The sequence below is a fragment of the Cupressus sempervirens genome, chromosome 3 (genome assembly GCF_028749045.1).
Source record: "Cupressus sempervirens isolate cs-2001-9-10 chromosome 3, ASM2874904v1, whole genome shotgun sequence".
In the NCBI taxonomy this organism is placed as follows: Eukaryota; Viridiplantae; Streptophyta; class Pinopsida; order Cupressales; family Cupressaceae; genus Cupressus; species Cupressus sempervirens.
This window is the reverse complement of record NC_143120.1, coordinates 467,326,445-467,344,485: the sequence shown is the minus strand read 5'-3', so window position 1 is coordinate 467,344,485 and position 18,041 is coordinate 467,326,445. Positions and strand designations below refer to the sequence as shown.

Sequence of the window (18,041 nt, the reverse complement as noted above, 5' to 3'; positions counted from 1 at the left end):
GTGACAATATACTCAAGCAAGAAAGTACATGAATCCAAGAGATTTACCTTGAAGTACGGATCAAAACGGTCCTTCCCAAGAATTTCTAGAGGGGTAGTTATGGAAGGGGGCAAAAAGTAATTTCCATGGAGCAATATGATTGCCTTCAAGACCTTGTGGAAGTGGCGACTCACAGTCTCTCCTGAGTGACCAAAGTTATGGCCAACCTTACGATTCCTTAAATTGTGGCCAAGGGTATGTAGGAACATGACTAGCTGTTCTTCCAATTTCATGTTTATCGTATCTTTAATGGTCCCTCTCTCCCTTAAAATATTGGCGAGTTTGAAAAAAGCTCCTCTACTCATGCGTATTTGGTCATGGCAATCTGTGTCATTAGAATATATAATACGTTTAAAAAAAGGACAAGCAGGTCTTCTTCGCTTGCGTCGTTGTCTTCTAGCATCATCATAAGATGCTACTATGAGTACTGCTTGGGCTGCAAGCAAAACAGCAAGTACACGCAAGAGAGTGATCTTCCTAACAATGCTTCCATAAACTCTTTTATCAACAATAGGATCCATCGAACGCCCTATAAACACATATATAGATTTAATTTAGATTTCCATATTAATAAAGATGAGGAGAAGGGGCAAAAAAGACATTCTCTCCATATCCTCAAAATTATCAGAGGTTAAGGGATGTCCCCAATTTTAGAAAATGCTCAAAGCAACCATGATGAACAAACTAGTGCTAAAGTTGGTAGTGCTGATTCCAACAATATATTCACATCATCTGCTGATTCCAACAACCAAAGAAATTATAGAGCACTGAAATAGACAATCCATTATATTCCACAAAATGATTGTTTGCATTCTCAAGCTATTTTTGCAGCCTCCTACAAATTCAACTAATTAAGGCATCACAGTCCAAGAATAAGATACAATATAATTTAGTTCTAATTCTTTCGGTTTTACTTGAAAATAACAATTGAAAACATATATAAAACCAAAGTTTTACGCTTAATATGCACATGCACATTCAAACCATAGCCTTTCCTTGCCATTTTCGCAGATCATACAGCTAATGGACTACAAATTGTTTTGCTCTTTCAGAATTGGGAGCTTAGGATGGTTTTCTAATTGTTTTCTAGAATTGAAAAGCTAATGAGGGAATCTGTGCTCTTCTGATACACTAGTTACTAGTTTAGATTCTATGTCAATCTCAATTTCATTAAATAAAACTTTTGGAGGTTGCAGGCTTTATACCCACTTTTTTTTTTACTCTGCATCATTCCCTGCTAATCCCTACTCGAACTTATTCCAGGAGTTTGACTCATAATCCCTACTCGAACTTATTCCAGGAGTTTTAACAAACAGGGTGGAGATGTTGAGACCGAGGTGACATGGGAGGACCAACAGAATATCAATAAGTTTGGCAAGCTTAATAATAGGTTTCATGAACTGGAGGATGAGATCAAGGCTAAAAGGGTTAGTGTGACTTATTTGTAGAAAATCCCCTTAGGCTTCTTGGAATTTTTAGAATGAAATAATAGTGCTTTTATTCGTAGGGCATTGTTAATGCGGTGTTAACTTCAGGCAGGGGGATTGGCAACACAACATTAGAACTAGGCATATGATGGTCACTCTTTTTGGTTTTTCATTTTTTTTCTTGTGGCTGAATCATCTTAGTTTATCATTATTACTTTCAATACTAGAAATCAAGCCTTTGCCACATCATTAGCATCTCAGTCGTTAACTTTATTTCTGTTAAGAGATGGAGAAAATGGGAGCAAGATCATTGGGTTGGAACTTGGACGGTACAAAATTGAAAAATACATGAGGTAAATGGAAAAGGGGGGTTTCATACGTAGTAATATCTGGTTCTGTGGAGCCTATTTGATTATGGCATAAATATTACATGCATACATGTGTGTATGTTTATCTTATTTTAGAAGACACATATGTCTATGTCTGTATTGTAGAATACAGATGTGTCTCTATGTATACCAATGCTTTTGTGTATAGCCTAAAGAAACAAGATAAATATCATGAATATGTTATTAAATATTTATATGTCTGTCTGGAAATTGGACCGCAGGCCAGGTTTTGAGTGAATGCACGAAGAACCTGCCTGTGACAAGATAGCTATTTTCAAAATAGTCTCAATTGAGGATAAGGGGCCCGTGGCTGGTACATAGGACTTGCATAGTGAAGTTGCTTCTTGTGTCTCTATTGGAGTAGATGGTGATTTTGATGATTCAAGTGAAAAATAATACACTGATTTGCATTGATCATCCATGTGTAATTAAAGTAATGTCAACTGTTTTATATGTTTTATTGGTTCATAGTTGACATTAAATAATGAATTTAATTTTGTACACTTGTGCAACTTATGGTTCTATATTAATACATTTCTAGAAGTTCCTACATTCTTACCATCCAGAGCCAAAGACCAGGTCTATCCAGACAAGCCATGTAATCCACTCTTGCCTCCACCAAGACACACCATTTCATTTAAAAAAAAAAAACCCTGTCAACAGCAGCTCCCTGGAACTGTCACACATATTATATGCCATTGCAGTAAACCAGATTCCTGAGATACACCAAACAAAATGAAAATGCAAGCACATGTACCAGCCTGGAGGTAAGTACCCAGCATCCATAATGCAGCATGATTACTGTGCATACATTGCATTCACTATTACAATGACATTTAATGATTCTAAAAAACTAATATTGGGTGTTTGATATAGTTTTTATTTTTATATCACATATATCTTGTATGGCTGAACTCGACTGAACCTGTACAAAATATCAGTGAACTGCCAAACCCAAATCTTGGCTCATATAGGCAACTGAGCTAGAATTGAAAAGCTTGTTTGGATTAAAGACTTTGTTGTCAAAAAAATGGCATTACTGGTGCTTGAAATTATAAATAGGATCTTTGCCATTTACAAAGACAAGAGTGATATTTGAATGAACTGGAACATCAAAATCTGAAGTGGAAACTAGATTTGAAGAAGGTAACACAAAATATATGAACAAAGATATTTATAAGATAGGTGAAGCTGTATAAAATGCTTTCATTATTATTGAAAAATGTAGTTAAAAATGTGATATTTATTATAGACCATAGGGTAAGTAGAGGCTTTCCCAAGAAGAGACAGATGCTGATTAAAGCCTATCCAAGGGCATACAGTCCTTAAGAATGCCAGAGCTATCTAGTTTTTTAGTTTGAGGACTAAAGACCCTCTGTAATTTCTTCTCCTCGCTGATCTCTTTTCCCATATGTGGGTGATTTTCTTTAGTCAAAATGTCTTTAGGTTTCTTTTGGTGGTAGTAAGACCAGGTCATAAGCATCAGTCCATGATGGATTGCATGACTGCATAAGCAGGGAGTGACTAACTTCTGCATACTGTCAACAGAAATGATGGGTATTGACTCGTTTGTGATAATGATGGCATTGTTGATTATATAACTAATGGGTTGTTTAATTATTTGTGATTAGTGTAACATAACTAGCTACATGACTGTGTAGTGGCTGGATCACACGTTGCTGGTGATAATTGTATAACTGGCACAAGATTGTGATTGTGATTGTATAACTTCATCTATCATTTCATACATTGTAAGTTCTGAAGGAAATAATCATATGAAATAGCAAAGAACTAATACGAAAAAACTAACCCTGAATCAGCATGGCCGTCTGATAAAAAAACATAGCTTGCGTAGTTAAAACAATTCAACACATCTGCAGGTTTTATGCTTAAAAAAAAACTGTGTGCAACATTTCTCACCGTGAACGCAGTTGTGTGGCCCTAAGCTTCCTTTGCACTGGCTGCGAAAATGACTGCTGGCTGCGAAAATCGCTGCGGACGAAAAAAACCAAAAACCCTCTTTCGCGACGAAGCAACATCTGAGCGCCAAAAAAGAATAGGGCTTCACGGACATGGGACACGGACCCGATATTTCATATTTTTCAGCTCATAAAAACGTGGGATTGGAATACGTATTCCAATTCCACCTCTTTGGGTGGAATTGCAATACCTTCTTTTTTGGTACAAAATGGCATACGTATTCCACTCATATGCCTATTCCGTATTCCTACATGACACACCCAAACGGGGAATTCGACATTTTTTGGAATAGACAAATGCCTATTCCACTCCAATTCCGCTCACCAAACGGGGCCTTACATTCAACATGTGAGTTGGTGTTTGGTATTAGTATCACTGTTTCCAACTGTTAGATAGAAGTGTAGTTATAGAGATTAATCTTGCTCATTACTCTCTCCACAAGTAAGTGGATTCTTTGTTGAAATAAGAGGAAAGAATACCGATAAACCCCTTGACAATATCTCTTTAACTTCTTGCTTACTTTGAGTTGATCCAAGGAACGGTAAGAAAGGGAAGCCTTCCCTTTAAGGTAGGAGAGACTCCGTCTCACACGTTGTGGCTGGTAATCCTATTTTGTGACTAAATTTGCATAAATTGTTAGTTGCAAATTATCCACCCAACAAAAAGCCTTAACAAAGAAATAGTGTTAAGGAATAGGTACACTTGCCTTGATTCTACAGAGCCTAAGAGTAGGGGAAGAGGATCATAATCGATCGTTCCTGTCAATTGCCCAAATCCTATGGAAGATTTAATCACAGTGTTTGGAATGCTCTTAGAATTTTCCAATTTGTTGATTTCGGAACCAACATGACTATTGTTTGCCATTCTTGAATTTTTTATTAGCTGCTCAAAGTTTTCATTATTGTGATTGCTGACAATGCAGCCAAGATATATAAGAAAACTCCTTCCTATTTGGTTTTATAAGATTTGGCTATGAAGGTGGCCACCCAAAGTCTAGGGGCCTAGTGGAAAGCACTCAATGTATTTATCCATAACTTTGAAAAAATTCAACGCAATTGCAGATTTCTTTAAGTAACCAATTGTAGAGGGATTAATTAGCCACTTCTTTCCTCTCTCCCGATTTCTTACTCCATCTAGATCCACACAATGCTCTCCTCATTGGCAATCGCGAGATTCATATCTCATCAACACGATCATCAAGAAGAAAAAATAATGTTTAGTGGTCTGATTATAAATTTGAATCACTTGGTAGTTGCCAAAACATTTAGCAAAGTGTCCCATATATCTTCTTCCATCTTACTCATTATACACAAACTTGATCTTTACAAGGGAAAATGTAGTAATTAAATAACATTTAAATTGTATAGCAATACCCGTCACAATTGACCCCACCTTGTACACAATATAGTAATTTTATTTTAATGATTGCATCCAATGACACCATGCCTTAAAAGTATACTTGCAAAATTCTAGAAGTAACTTTTAAATTTGAAAACTAAATCGATGCATTGAATTGTGTGACATAAAGAAGGTGAGAAGATTTATGATTGCTGGATAATGCCTACCTCTAATGGAGATTGCGAGAGGTTAGGGGTAGAATTATTTAAAAGTAAACAAAAGAAAAACAAGGCAGACAATGGACTATACCAAATTATTTGAACATCATAGATTTCTCCCAAGAATTGTCTTGATGATGATGAGAATGCACTTGCACGTAGCGTCAAAAGTGGCTACCAGTCTCCTCAGCAACTTGATGCTATGGCTCCTACAAGTATAGTCGTCGTTGTTTCTTCCCGTGCTACTTTCTTGCTTCATCCGTCATTTTTCATTGGCTCTCTTCATTGACATTTCTTACTCGATTGACCTTAGGCTCCCTTGTCTTGCTTTGTTAGCCATGTTTGCTCTAGTTTAGCCACGACATCGGGGTTCTTGCCTGTGTGTGCAGATTGAATTTCTTGGCAAGTTTCTTCTTACCTTGGTTGCTTGCGCGATTTTTGTTGCCGTTGTGGGTTGTTGTCGTGATCGTGTTTGGTGTTTTGCTTGGGGAAACCTCGATTTGCTAGTGCTATTGTGCTTTGGTTGCCTTAATTCTTCTTTGGCCGGATTTGCTTCTGTAACCCTTTGTTCCTGTCATGCTCGTTTTGTCTGCCTGTGCTTTCTGGTGAGCTTAACTTAGGTTCTGATTTTCTTTAGACAGTCTTTTTGGAGCTTTGGTGCTACTACGTTGCCTCCCAACATTAGGTGTTGCTATTGCAGCAGACATTCCTTTGGATTTATTATTGTAGGGGAGCATTTGGCGATTGTTTTTGTCATTTTCGTGCGGGCAATGTGCATTGGTCCAACATGGATGCATGTTCCGCGGTATTCAACATCCACTTGACAAATTTAACAGTTTTTGTAGTTCAGTGCTCGCTATCTAAATTCACAGTTCATAGTTTTCTGCTTAGTTCTGTTGCTTCACGGTTTATAGAGGATATGCCTTAACCGAAATTAATTTACCATAGAAGAACATCTTCTCAGATGGATTTTATTGACAGGCTATTGACATTGGAGGAGAATAAGATCCTCTAGGAATCTCTCCTTTCTCTCATGCATAAATGCACAACACTTGAACTTCATATTTTCACCATTAATGTTGAGGCGTTGGACATCAAACATCATCTTGATGAGAGCTCTATTCAGGCTACATAGATTAAAGACATTAAAGAGATGCAAGATGAACTACTTAGCTGCCATAATGGGCTGAAAAGCAACACGTGAAGTTAAAAACATGGGCAGAAGTTTGCAATAGCGAGAAGCGACAACAACAACTTTTGTTGGTAGGTGTTGAGGAGCTTGTTAAGCCCAAGTTTTTTGATGAATGTGCCATTAGGGCTAGGGAACTTAATTTGAAAATTCGTGGCCTTCCATCCTCCACCGCTGACCTAGTGGATAAGGCATATGGCTTCTTTTGCGACTAACTAGAGCTTTCTGAGATTCTCATCGATAGAGCATGGATAGGGTATGACTCTAGACTTTTTATTAGATTTCTTAATTCATCAAACAAGCTCCAAGTTTTAAGGGCTCGTAGAAAGCTATTCCCTTTACCATCTAGAATCTACTTCGACGAGGATCTCACCAAGTCACAGGTTACAGTGCTTAAACATAGTCGAACGTTAGTTGCTGCAACGTGTCTTGAGGGTAATGGGCAGTTATCCACAACTTTTAGGTGGTGATCAGAGATTGTCCTCTTGGTTGGGAATCTAGGTTGGCTCCCCAAGCCAAATGACGCTTACGGGTGAGGACAAGGTGGGGAGGTCCAGTGACTCCTTGATTGTTCATTGTTGGAACGGTAATGACACTCTTTGGATATTGCCTGGTCTTTTTATGGATGTCATTGGCATTGCAGCTGTTATTCTTGTTATTGAGACACATGAGAGTTTGACTCGTCCCCTTCCTGAGATTCCCGAGTATTAGTGGCTTTCTGTTCATCGGGATGAGTTTAGATTTTTGGGGGTGTCAGGGGTTCAGGTTGGGTGGCGTGCCTCATGCGCAATCACCTTGTCAACATGACGACTATTATGCATTATGTCAAACTTGCTCGATTCATGTGGGTCCGCATTAGAGGCAAATTAGACATATATCATTTCCATTGTTGTTTGTTATTTCCCTCCGGCTACTTCTCTGTATACGGTGCACAACACCTAGGGTGATCCATTTTGAGATCTCAGCGTTTGGATTGACAGATTGGAACTTGGTTATTTTAGGGGACTTCAACGCCTGCACTAGAGATCTTTATGCTCCTTTTCATGTTCGGCGAAAAAACCCCCTATGTACTTCTAAGTCAGACAATGATACGATTGATTTACAACGTTCTTCTGATGACATCGATGGCCTCCTAACATGGACTGACAAACACCTCCTTCATCTTTGTGAGTCTTTTGCTCTCATGGTTCTTAACAAGCTCCCCTACTTCTTTGGTTCAATGTTGTTTACTTGCTGGCCCCATTGCGGTGGTGCTAGTGTCGTTGACTACGTTCTTTACCTGCACCTCCCTCATCCCCTTCATTAGCCATTTCTTCGTCTCCCACCTTCCATTGGCTGACAACTCCCTCCTTGGTCTCACCTTGTGTGCTCCTCTCTTTAGCCCCCCTCCCACCCCCATCCTCCCCCCCTCATCCCTCTGTGTTGCCATCGCCTACCTGCACCACCTTTTCCTTCGTTGACACCGATTGTGACCTCTTCATCGACCACCTTAGGTGCCCTCTTTGGGATGCTCCCTTCATGGACCTCTCCTGTGCTTCTACCATGTTTGACCTCATCTCCACGACAATTTGGGAGCCTGCCATCCTCTCGCATTTCTGCACCCCTCTCGTGACCCATCCCTCCTGCCTCAGTTCTTGTCCCCCAATCGTTGGTTTGATGAGGATTGAAAAGCCTTCCATTGCCTTATTTGTTCCACCTTGCGCAATCAACTTGTCAACTTGACGACTATTATGCATTATGTTAAACTTGCTCGATTCATGTGGGTCTGCATTAGAGGTAGATTAGACAGTTCTTTTTCATTGCTGTTTGTTATTTCCCTCCGGCTACTTCTCTTGGCTGATCTTAGTGTTTGGGTTGACAGATTGGAACTTGGTTATTTTAGGGGACTTCAACCCCTACACTAGAGATCTTTACGCTCCTTTTCATGATTGGCAAACAAACTCCCTATGTACTTCTAAGTTAGACAGTGATACGATTGATTTAGAACATTCTTTTGATGACATCGATGGCCTCCTAACATGGTATGGAAAACACCTCCATCTTTGTGAGTCTTCTGCTCTCTTGGTTCTTAACAAGCTCCCCTACTTCTTTGGCTCAATGTTGTTTACTTTCTGGCCCCATTGCGGTGATGCTAGTGTCGTTGACTACGTTCTTTGCTTGCATCTCCCTCATCCCCTTCATTCGTCGCTTCTTCGTCTCCTGCCTTCCATTTGCCGACAATTCCCTCCTTAGTCTCACCTTGTGTGATCCTCTCTTCACCCCCCCTCCCACCCCCGTCCTCCCCCCCTCGTCCCTTTGCGTTGCCATCGCCTACTCGCACCACCTTTTCCTTCATTGACACCGACTGTGATCTCTTCATTGACCACCTTAGGTGCACTCTTTGCACCGCATCCTTCATGGACCTATCCTGTGCTTCTACCATGTTTGACCTCATTTCCACGACAATTTGGGAGTCTGCCATCCTCTCTTTCTCGCATTCCTCCACCCCTCTCATGACCCATCCCTCCTGCCTCAGTTCTTGTCCCCAAAATCGTTGGTTTGACGAGGACTGAAAAGCCTTCCACCGCTTTATTTGTTCCACCTTCACCGATCAAGATCCCTCCTTCCCTTGGGCTAGTCTCTCCTATCGTAGCTTCCTTTGCTAGAAGAAGTGTCTTTTTTACCTTGAGTAGTGTAGGTCCCTTAGCTTTACCCCTCGGGCCTACCCGAAGAAATTTTAGTGTACGTTCTTTCCCTGCCACTCTGCTTTCCTCACTGACTTGGATTTCAGCTCCCTCATCTCCTACATCGTCACCCTTGACGACATTCTTGGTTAGCCTCCCCTTTGCATCCTCCCCCCCACTGCCAGCTCTTTACCATGTCCACCATTGTCGAGGCCATTAGAGCCATGAGTTGTAGCAAGGCTACTGATGAGGAAGGTTTTAGGCGAAGCTCTTCAAGTTGGGGATTACTGTTCTTGTTCCGTTTCTTGCTGATATCTTCAATAGAGTGGTGTGTACTAGCATTCCACTGCCTTGGTCTCACCATATTATTCACTCGATCCATAATGTTGGGTTGGCCTTTGATTTGGGCAATTACATGACCATTATGATTGGGCATACCTTTGCAAACTCTGTGCCACAATTTTGCACATTATTCTCACGAGACAACTAGATAGATTAGGTTGCAGGGCCAGAGGCTAGGCTAGTTTTAGAGCGGAATTTCAGACTATAGACCATATTTTCACCCTCAGGGCCATCATTGACGAGGCCTGACACACTTGGCGAAAGTCTATTGCTGCTTTGTAGACTTTTGCAAAGCCTTTGATTCAACTCACATGATGTTATTTTTGAGATAGAGATATTGGGTCTTCAAGGTTTTTTTCATGGCCATCATGAGACTTTACAAGAGGGTTGTTGGTTATATCAGGACTCCTCTGGGCTTCTCCAATTTCATTTAGAGTTCTGTTGGGGTCAAGTGGGGCTGCCCACTTTCTCCTACGCTATTTGGGATATACATTGATGAGCTTGAGTCCTATCTGAGGAGCGAGTGTTATCTTCACTAGGTCTTGATTTCCATCCTTATCTTTGTTGACGATGTGGTGCTTTTGTCCACTTTGCTTATGGGTTACATCTTTTGGACGAGTTGGCCTTCTTCTGTAATTCTTGGTAGCTGGTTGTTAACTTGGGCAAGACCCAAGTAATGGTTTTCATCTACTTGAAAACCTCTCACCTCCAATTCTTTTTTAGGGGGACCAAGATCGAGATGGCTTCTAGCTACACCTATTTGGGAATTAGGTTTTCTAGGGCACATTTTAGTCTAAGATTGACCATGATGCCGCGCGTCAGCAAGGGGCTGGGTTCACTTTCTTTAAGTGAGACACAGTGCTTCAAACACCATTTCTAGGATACCACGTCTAAGATGTATATTTTAGACCCCTTGGTTAGACCTACTGTCCTTTATGGTTCGACCATCTAGGGGCCCTCCTTGTTGGCCACTGATCGGGCTTTAGTGGAGAGGGTTCAAACTCTTTTTCTTTGGCGCCTCGTTCCTTGCCAGCTGACTACTACTACTAGTATTATCTTGGCCAAGTTTGGTGCTCATCCCTTCAGACTTTGCACCATCTTTGATCTGGTTTGGCTACTTTACAGACTCAGGGGCTTTGCGGACTTTGTTGATGGCAAATACCGTTATTCCTACTTGGCCTTCTATTCCTCAGCTTTGATTGCAACTTCCGACCCTACTAGTCGTGCTTAGTGCTGGTATGCTAAGGTCTCTAGTCTCCTTAGTTTCGTGGGTACCGATATTGATTGCCTTCTTCCCTTTCAGTATTCCCTAGACGCTCCCGCTCATCTCCTCCCCCCTCAGTTGAAGTTGAATGAGATTACCAAGACGGACATTTACACGAGGTCTATTCATGTGACTTGGGTCAACCCACCAGGGGGCCTCTGCTTGCATATGACCTTCTATGCAGAGCACTATATTGACATTCAAGATAGTAGGATGGTATTATTGCTTGACCTTACTACTCTTCTCGACAGTGGCTCCATGCCTTACGTATCTAGTTAGAACTTAGGCTCTTTCAGAGGTTGGCTCTCACCTGCTCCGTATCCAAATAGATCACCAAACTAACAGAGATGAGTGTTTTTGTCAATGTTGTGACATGGGTGCAGAGTTTGGGATCCATTTCCTATTTTACCATCCGATCTAGTATGAGATTCAAGCGAGGTTCCATTGCTTATTCATAGAGTGCAGGTCCCTGTCCTCCTTCAGGTATGATGATCAGCGATGCCTTGCACTTTATCTCCAAGAGGCCTTCACTCTTTGGGATCTCACTCTTCAAAAGTTTTTACCTTTGGATTTGTGTCCCTTCACCAGCTTATCACTTCCTTCTTTACTCCAATTACCTCTGTTAGAGGAACCAAGCGGTCTGGGAGCTAGTCCACTGCTACTCACATCAGATCGGTGAGATCGCACAGAGATAACATACGTGTGCCATCAGTGGCACCAACACTCCTCTCTCCGGCAATGGGTTCAGACTTCTCTGCACACAGATAGTTATCTTTTGGTTTTGAGCTACTTTATGATGACTACAAACTGCTAGTTGTTTTGCAGTTTCGTAGTCTCTCTTGTTTAGGGTTGTTTCTCTTTGTTTGCTTCTTGCTCTGTTGGTTTTCCTTTTTCTCGGACACCGTTTGGTGGTCCTTCTATCTTCTGGCATTTGTTTGTACTTTTAGTCCCTTAGGCCTGTTTGTGGTCTTTTGTTGGACATTAATATTTTATCTTATCTTTATCTAAATAGAACAGAAGGGGTAAGGAATTCGAAAAAATTAAAGATTTTTACCATCTTACTAGAAGGAATAAACTATTAGAGTATCATTGACTATTAAGTAGTCCGACTGTTAAAAATCTATATCATAGTATCAAGGTTTCAGAGTAGCTAGAAGTGAAAACTTTGGATTGAAGTCTTTGTTGTTTATACATGACAGGAGGAGCATGTCAGTTATCTGTAAAATAAACTGATACTCATTGGATGATCCTTGAACTCTAAAGGAATATATTGTTTAAGATAGTGTAAATGCTTGGAAAATTTATGGTTAAAAAGTGATAGTGATGTGGTGAAGGGTGGAGTTGCTGGTCGCTATGGAGGGAAAAAGGTAAAAGATGGAGTTGGTGACTTTGGAGGAGAAAAAGTTTCGGAAGTGAAGATGGATGCACCTACATTGCAGAACAGGTTTTAATGTGAAGAAGTTAAAGGTAGAGGCAGGGATGCAAGGCGAGGGAGATGCAGCTGTCAGGAGTGTAGTTGTTTAGGACAAAATTCAGTCTCTGGATGATCATGTTTATGAGATATGAATCATCTAATGATTGCCACTGATGAGGAGAGCACATTAGGGATCTAGATAGACTCAGAGTTGGGGAAGAGGAAAGAAGTGGCTAATTAATCCGTGGGCTTCCAGGACCTCAACTTTCCATAGTTTATGAAGGGCTATAGGTACCATCTTTTTAATGCTATTTTTCGTGATCTTTAGATGCTTCATTAGGTTTGTTTTTGGTCTGTTGTTTGGATTTTTACAGTTTTGCTGTTTTAGCTCTCCCTGGCTAGCTTTCTGATCCTTGTAGTGTTACTTCCTTAAGCTGTGTGTCTATGGCCACGGGAGCAATCAAATCAAAGGGTGAGGGTCCTGAATAAAGTCCCCTTATTTACTAATAAAAAAACATATTAATTGGTAAATATTAGGATGAAAATAAGTGTGACAGAAACATGGGGAGAACTGAAAAATGAATGTTTAAATGGGAAATAATTTTTTGTGTTGGGTATAACAAATAAATAATATCTTTTAGATATCTAGACAGAGCAAATCAAATATATGGTGTTAAAGTAATTTGCATACGTAATGGAAACTAGTCGCAATATTTTATAGATGTTTCTTTGGAAAACTCAAATACTAATTACAAGGAAAACAACAGATGAAAATTAGAAATGTTTTAGAACCATGTCAAAAACTTTTTTACTTTTATCATATAAAGAATAATAAGTTCTCTGTTGTAACTCGCCTACAAAGAAATAAGATGTTCATGATTTTTGCCCTTTAATCTGTTTTCAATCAAACCCTTCTTGTGCTTTGGATTTTGGGGTGTGTCCACGTGTGGGTGTGTATGCATGTTCATTTTGATATTTATTGGTAGTAACCTCTTTGCAAGTAGTGTCGAAATCTTGTCTTTATCAAAATTTGAAAATATTTGACCACTAATAGGAAAAAAGAAATGCAACTTTGGTTAAATCCCAGGTTTAGAAGAGAGAATTAAAAAGGGAAAGACTGGTTTGCTTTTTCCGGAGACATTTTATATCTACGTTTTGGGGCTCTCTGCCTCCAATCATAAAAATCACTGAAGATGTTTCTCCAGACTAAAATAAACTATAATCTCCGATACTTTCGTGGTCCCATGTGACCCTTTCTCCAACTCTGAAAACTGCAAAAGTTGCTCTCAAAATGTTATATTTTATGAATAAAAAAATGAGAATGGGTAGTAAACATAAGTAGTTTGTTTCGACGTTTCTTTAGACTAAAATAAACTATAATCTCATATACTTTTATGGTCCCATGTGACCCTTTCTCCAACTCTGAAAATTGTAAAAGTTACTCTAAAATGTTAATTTTATGAACAAAAAAATACAAATGGGTAGTAACCATAATTATTTTGTTTCTTGTAAAATCTAGTATTGTGGGTTCTTCTTTTAACCGAATCACTCAATGACATCAATGCATAATCTTAAAGGCATTCAAAGAATCTAATTTCTTCCTGCCTAAAAAATTGTGCCATTCAGATCAGCAATAGTTATTATTAAAAAGCATTCTTGAATCCATTATATGTTCTATCTATTCATCAAATCTATACTTCTCGTTAGTCCTCTGTAAACTATTTTTAGTATCTTTCTGAACATGAATGTTGATTGAGTGGCAGATAATATGAGTGAACCTTCATTGGATTTGGAAGATGAATGGGAGGTTGTGAATGATGATGGATTTGTCTACAAGAGAAGGAAGAAACAGCGTGTTTGTGATTCAGCAATACCAACCAAAAGTTCCAAAAGTTCCACTTCAAAACACAATGATGACCTGTATATTAAACAACGCCGCCAAACTAAAAAATTGGCCCTGCTAAATTTGAAGGAAAAATATTCAAAAGAAATAAAAGATTGGGAATCACTGTCTCAGATGTTGCAGAGGACATCAGCTTCTTCTAACCTCCCAACAGAGGAACCCACGCCTTCACTAGCTCTGCCTGAAACCCAAAATGGGGACAAATGCAAATATGTTTTAAGGGATCTCTTATTGCAGGTGCCCAGTCTTTTAATTTCACTGTTGAACCCCTTTTCTTTGAATTTGTTGTTTAGCATGGTAATATCCTCCATTTCCTTGTGCAGGTGGAAGTCCAAGAGGCCTTCATCCAGGATGCAACAACTCTCTGCAATTTGGCCGAAATGATGTGTGATTCACACGAGCAAGTCCTCAAACAGCCCTTTTTTGATTTGCCTGTTTGGGCTGTTCCCACCGCAACCAAACATAATTTGCTACCATCGGATTCTGAAGATGATAGTTAATTTTTTGTTCTAGAACTGAGCTTCAACCATTTGTAGGTTAATCTGCATGTTAACTTACTAACAAGCTCCTGTTGTGTTAGCTCTGTGTATTTATAAGTTGCTGAGCTGATGGAGTCTCATTTGCCTTTTCAAAAAGGTGAGACTTTTTTGTGTAGGGCACATATTTGTATGAATGCAACTGTTGTTTTCCTCTTCTGTATTAACTTTTAAGTGAACTTCCTTTCATTTTTATTAGAACTAATGATTTCAGTTACCTGGCTTTATTAGTTCCTTGTACAATAAACAAGTTACAAAATTGATCTTTGATCTTTAAAGTTTACTGACTTTTATTTAAAAAGTTTTTCTGGCTATTAATTTCTAATTTTTGATCGATTAATCATAACTTTCCCAGGGGTAAAATTATTTTTTAGACCCAAAAATATAGAATACAGATAAACATGAATTATCTCTGACAAATTTGACAAGACAAAGATGTCTGGGCGTTCCATCCGCCATAGCCAGAAACCTTCAACAGGGATTCCCACCCATTTCATGGCAGAGGAAGCGAAAGCCCAAGATTAAAGAACAACCATATAATAGGTGACGGATTGACCACCTCTTTCTCGCAGCTAGGGCAGAACCAGTAGAGGCCCCCTCTTTTCTATTATTCAGGAGAAGCAGCAGTAGTTTTTGTATATTAATGCAGTAGACCCAATAACAGCAGAGGAAGAAGTTGGTCGAGTCGAAGTGTTTCACAACAGTACGGTTCTAAGGGGCTGTTCCACAGATCCTTTATTGGCAGATCCCCAGTTTCCCCTATTTAAGGTTGACATTTAAAGTCACGTATCTACTTGTCCTTGTTGATCTTGGAGAACTGAATTTTTACTCGGAATGGTCAATAATTGTTGCTGCATTCAGATTTTCTTTATTTCTAATTCAAATTCATGAATCTCAAGAAGAGTTTCCCCCTTCTGAATTCCAAGATCTGAATCTTGAATTATTTTTTCAAGAATATTCAATTTAAAATAAAAAAAAGTTCAACTTTTATAAATTTGAGTTGATAAAGATGTGTTCCCTGATACGCTCTTATATTTTGTGTTCAATTTAATATTGTGATGGTTTTCCGCTATGTTATTATTATAAAATTGATAGTTTCAATGTAGACTGAAATATTATTTAAATAACCTACGGATAAGATATTTTACCTGCTAACAATTATATTCTATAGTGATTAGACCTGTTGATGGCCTCCTTTATGAAGTAGAACAAGGGAAGATGTAAAGCACGAAACATTTACAATTATAATTTAAAAATGTTAAATTTTGACATGTATTTATAGTTTTAAAATATTTTGATATGGTGTTGAAAGGAAATCAAATAATTTATTTTTTTAATTTAAATTGTTTATTAATTTAGAGGAAAGTGTGTTAGAAAATTAAGTCTAGCATTTTTTTGTTTTTATCCATGCGTTTATTGGATAAAGCTTCTTTTCTTCATGTTTACGCTAACTAAGGAATAATTTTGATTTTCTTAGTTTTATTCCTGTTTTTCTTCTGCTTTATGCTTTGAGGAAGCCTATATTATTGTAATTCCTTCATTGTAATTAATGAGTACTTCCATTTTTCATCTTCTGATCTGAATTTTTTCTTTCTATAACTGCATGTTTTGATCCATCATTTTAGCTAGATTATTTGCTGGTTAAGGTAAAATTTTACATGGTATCAGAGCTCATGGGTGCTAGAAAGGAGAATGATTTTTGTTGCTGCAGGTATTGAAGAAACTTAGAACTTTTGAAGAATGGAGTTTTCCGCCTTTGCTTGGTCAAAGCTATATTGCTATTTTAAATGGAAGCCAAAGATTCTACTTCAACTTGGAAGTAGAGAGTTGCATGGAATAGTAATGGCAACAAAGGTTGAACTAAATTATGTTGGTCCATCACAGACAGGCTAAGATCATGTTCTTTTTGCATGGGTCTTGCCTTCATTTCTCCTTAGCGACACACAATTTCAGTGGACTTGTCATGCCTTTGATTTCAAGATTTTGGAGGGTTTTCTACCATTAGTGTTGATGCTTCCTTGGTTCCACAGTTGATCACTTTTGTAGACAATTGGCCCCTGTATTTTCACCTAGCAATTTATTTTTGCATGGTTGGGTAGTGTCGTTTGAGTCACTCGTACAAATTCGTGTCATCTGCATCTATTCATTGTATGGGGGGTTCCATGCAGATTATTGTCTTTAGTATCTTTGATTGATAGATGTTTTGCCTAGTTTGTCATCTACTCATTGTTTGAAGTGTCGTTGGGGGCACTCGTGTAGATTGATCCTAATTTTCATCTTGGCTTCAAAGGAGGTTTTTCATTTGGCACTATGACAATTATCATTCGACAGTTGTCCACACTTTTCTTGTGTATCAAAAGATGCTTTTCTAATATTCATTTCTTAGTGTGTAAGTTAACTAAGGAATACTTCTGATTTTTTCAGTTTTATTCTTGTTTATACTATGCTTCATGCTTTGAGGAAGCCTATATTATTCTAATTCCTTCATTGTAATTAATGAGAACTTCTATTTTTAATCTTCTATTTTGAATTTTTCTTTCTACAGCGACACATTTTGCTCTATCATTCTAGCGAGATTATTGCCAGTTAAGCTAAAATTTTACAGTGTATACTCAATATTTATTTATTTTCTATTTAAATAATTCAAAAAATCTAAAAACCTTAATTTGTATTGACAATAATTCTTGCCCTTCCCTTTTTTTCCTTGTCTCTTGTAATAGGTAGGGACATGTGCACGAATAAAGCACTTGTTTTTTTAGAGAGAACACACTTGTAGGACTGTAGCTCTGATTCACATGGACAGTGGGCAGATATATGGTATGCAAAAATTAGTTTATATAAATGTATAAGAAATAATTGTTGAAATGTAATAGTAAATAAAATACATTGAACAACGAAAATGTCTAAATTTAGCATCTATGCTGAAGGGACACGTCTCCACACTTTTTGCTTATATACGTATCAGGGATGGAAGGGGGACGCCCTCATTCCCCATGTCATTCCTAATGTGGTCATTGAACGGTACTTGAAATGACAAATTTGGTTGTGATGAAAGCTTGACATTGTAACAAATATCTTCCACATGAAGATTGCATTAATCTAACCAGTCATCATGAAATGATTGATTAGCCAAAAAAATGTTGCTAACATCTTCATCATCACTTCTGAGAAGACTCTGAATTGGAAAAACTCTTCATTTCTTCTTCTTCTTCGCTTTACAATCCTTTCAGATATGACTAGTATGCCAATAGATTTTGTCCCAAGATGCATAGTCGTCCCTTGCCCATCCTTGGAGGGGATTCCTGTCCCTTATTTCCCAACGTGGACAGGATGATGTTA

The 18,041-nt window shown here is 38.6% G+C and overlaps 1 protein-coding gene across 4 annotated transcripts in view; it reads left to right on the top strand.

The window, feature by feature from the left end:
• Positions 1-17,074, top strand: part of LOC149567161 (cryptic loci regulator) — a 53,151-nt gene extending 36,077 nt beyond the window's left edge. For 2 of the 4 annotated variants that reach the window (XM_089820346.1, XM_089820347.1), the window contains 2 exons: positions 14,027-14,403; positions 14,490-14,919. In XM_089820346.1, coding sequence (XP_089676472.1) covers positions 14,032-14,403; positions 14,490-14,666 — 549 coding nt within the window. In that variant the 5' untranslated portion in view covers positions 14,027-14,031 and the 3' untranslated portion in view covers positions 14,667-14,919. Of the gene's footprint in view, positions 1-14,026; positions 14,404-14,489; positions 14,920-15,057; positions 15,697-16,413 lie in introns of those variants that run through there. The other 2 variants (XR_016362351.1, XR_016362352.1) reach the window with 2 other exon arrangements.
• Positions 17,075-18,041: the final 967 nt, after the last annotated feature.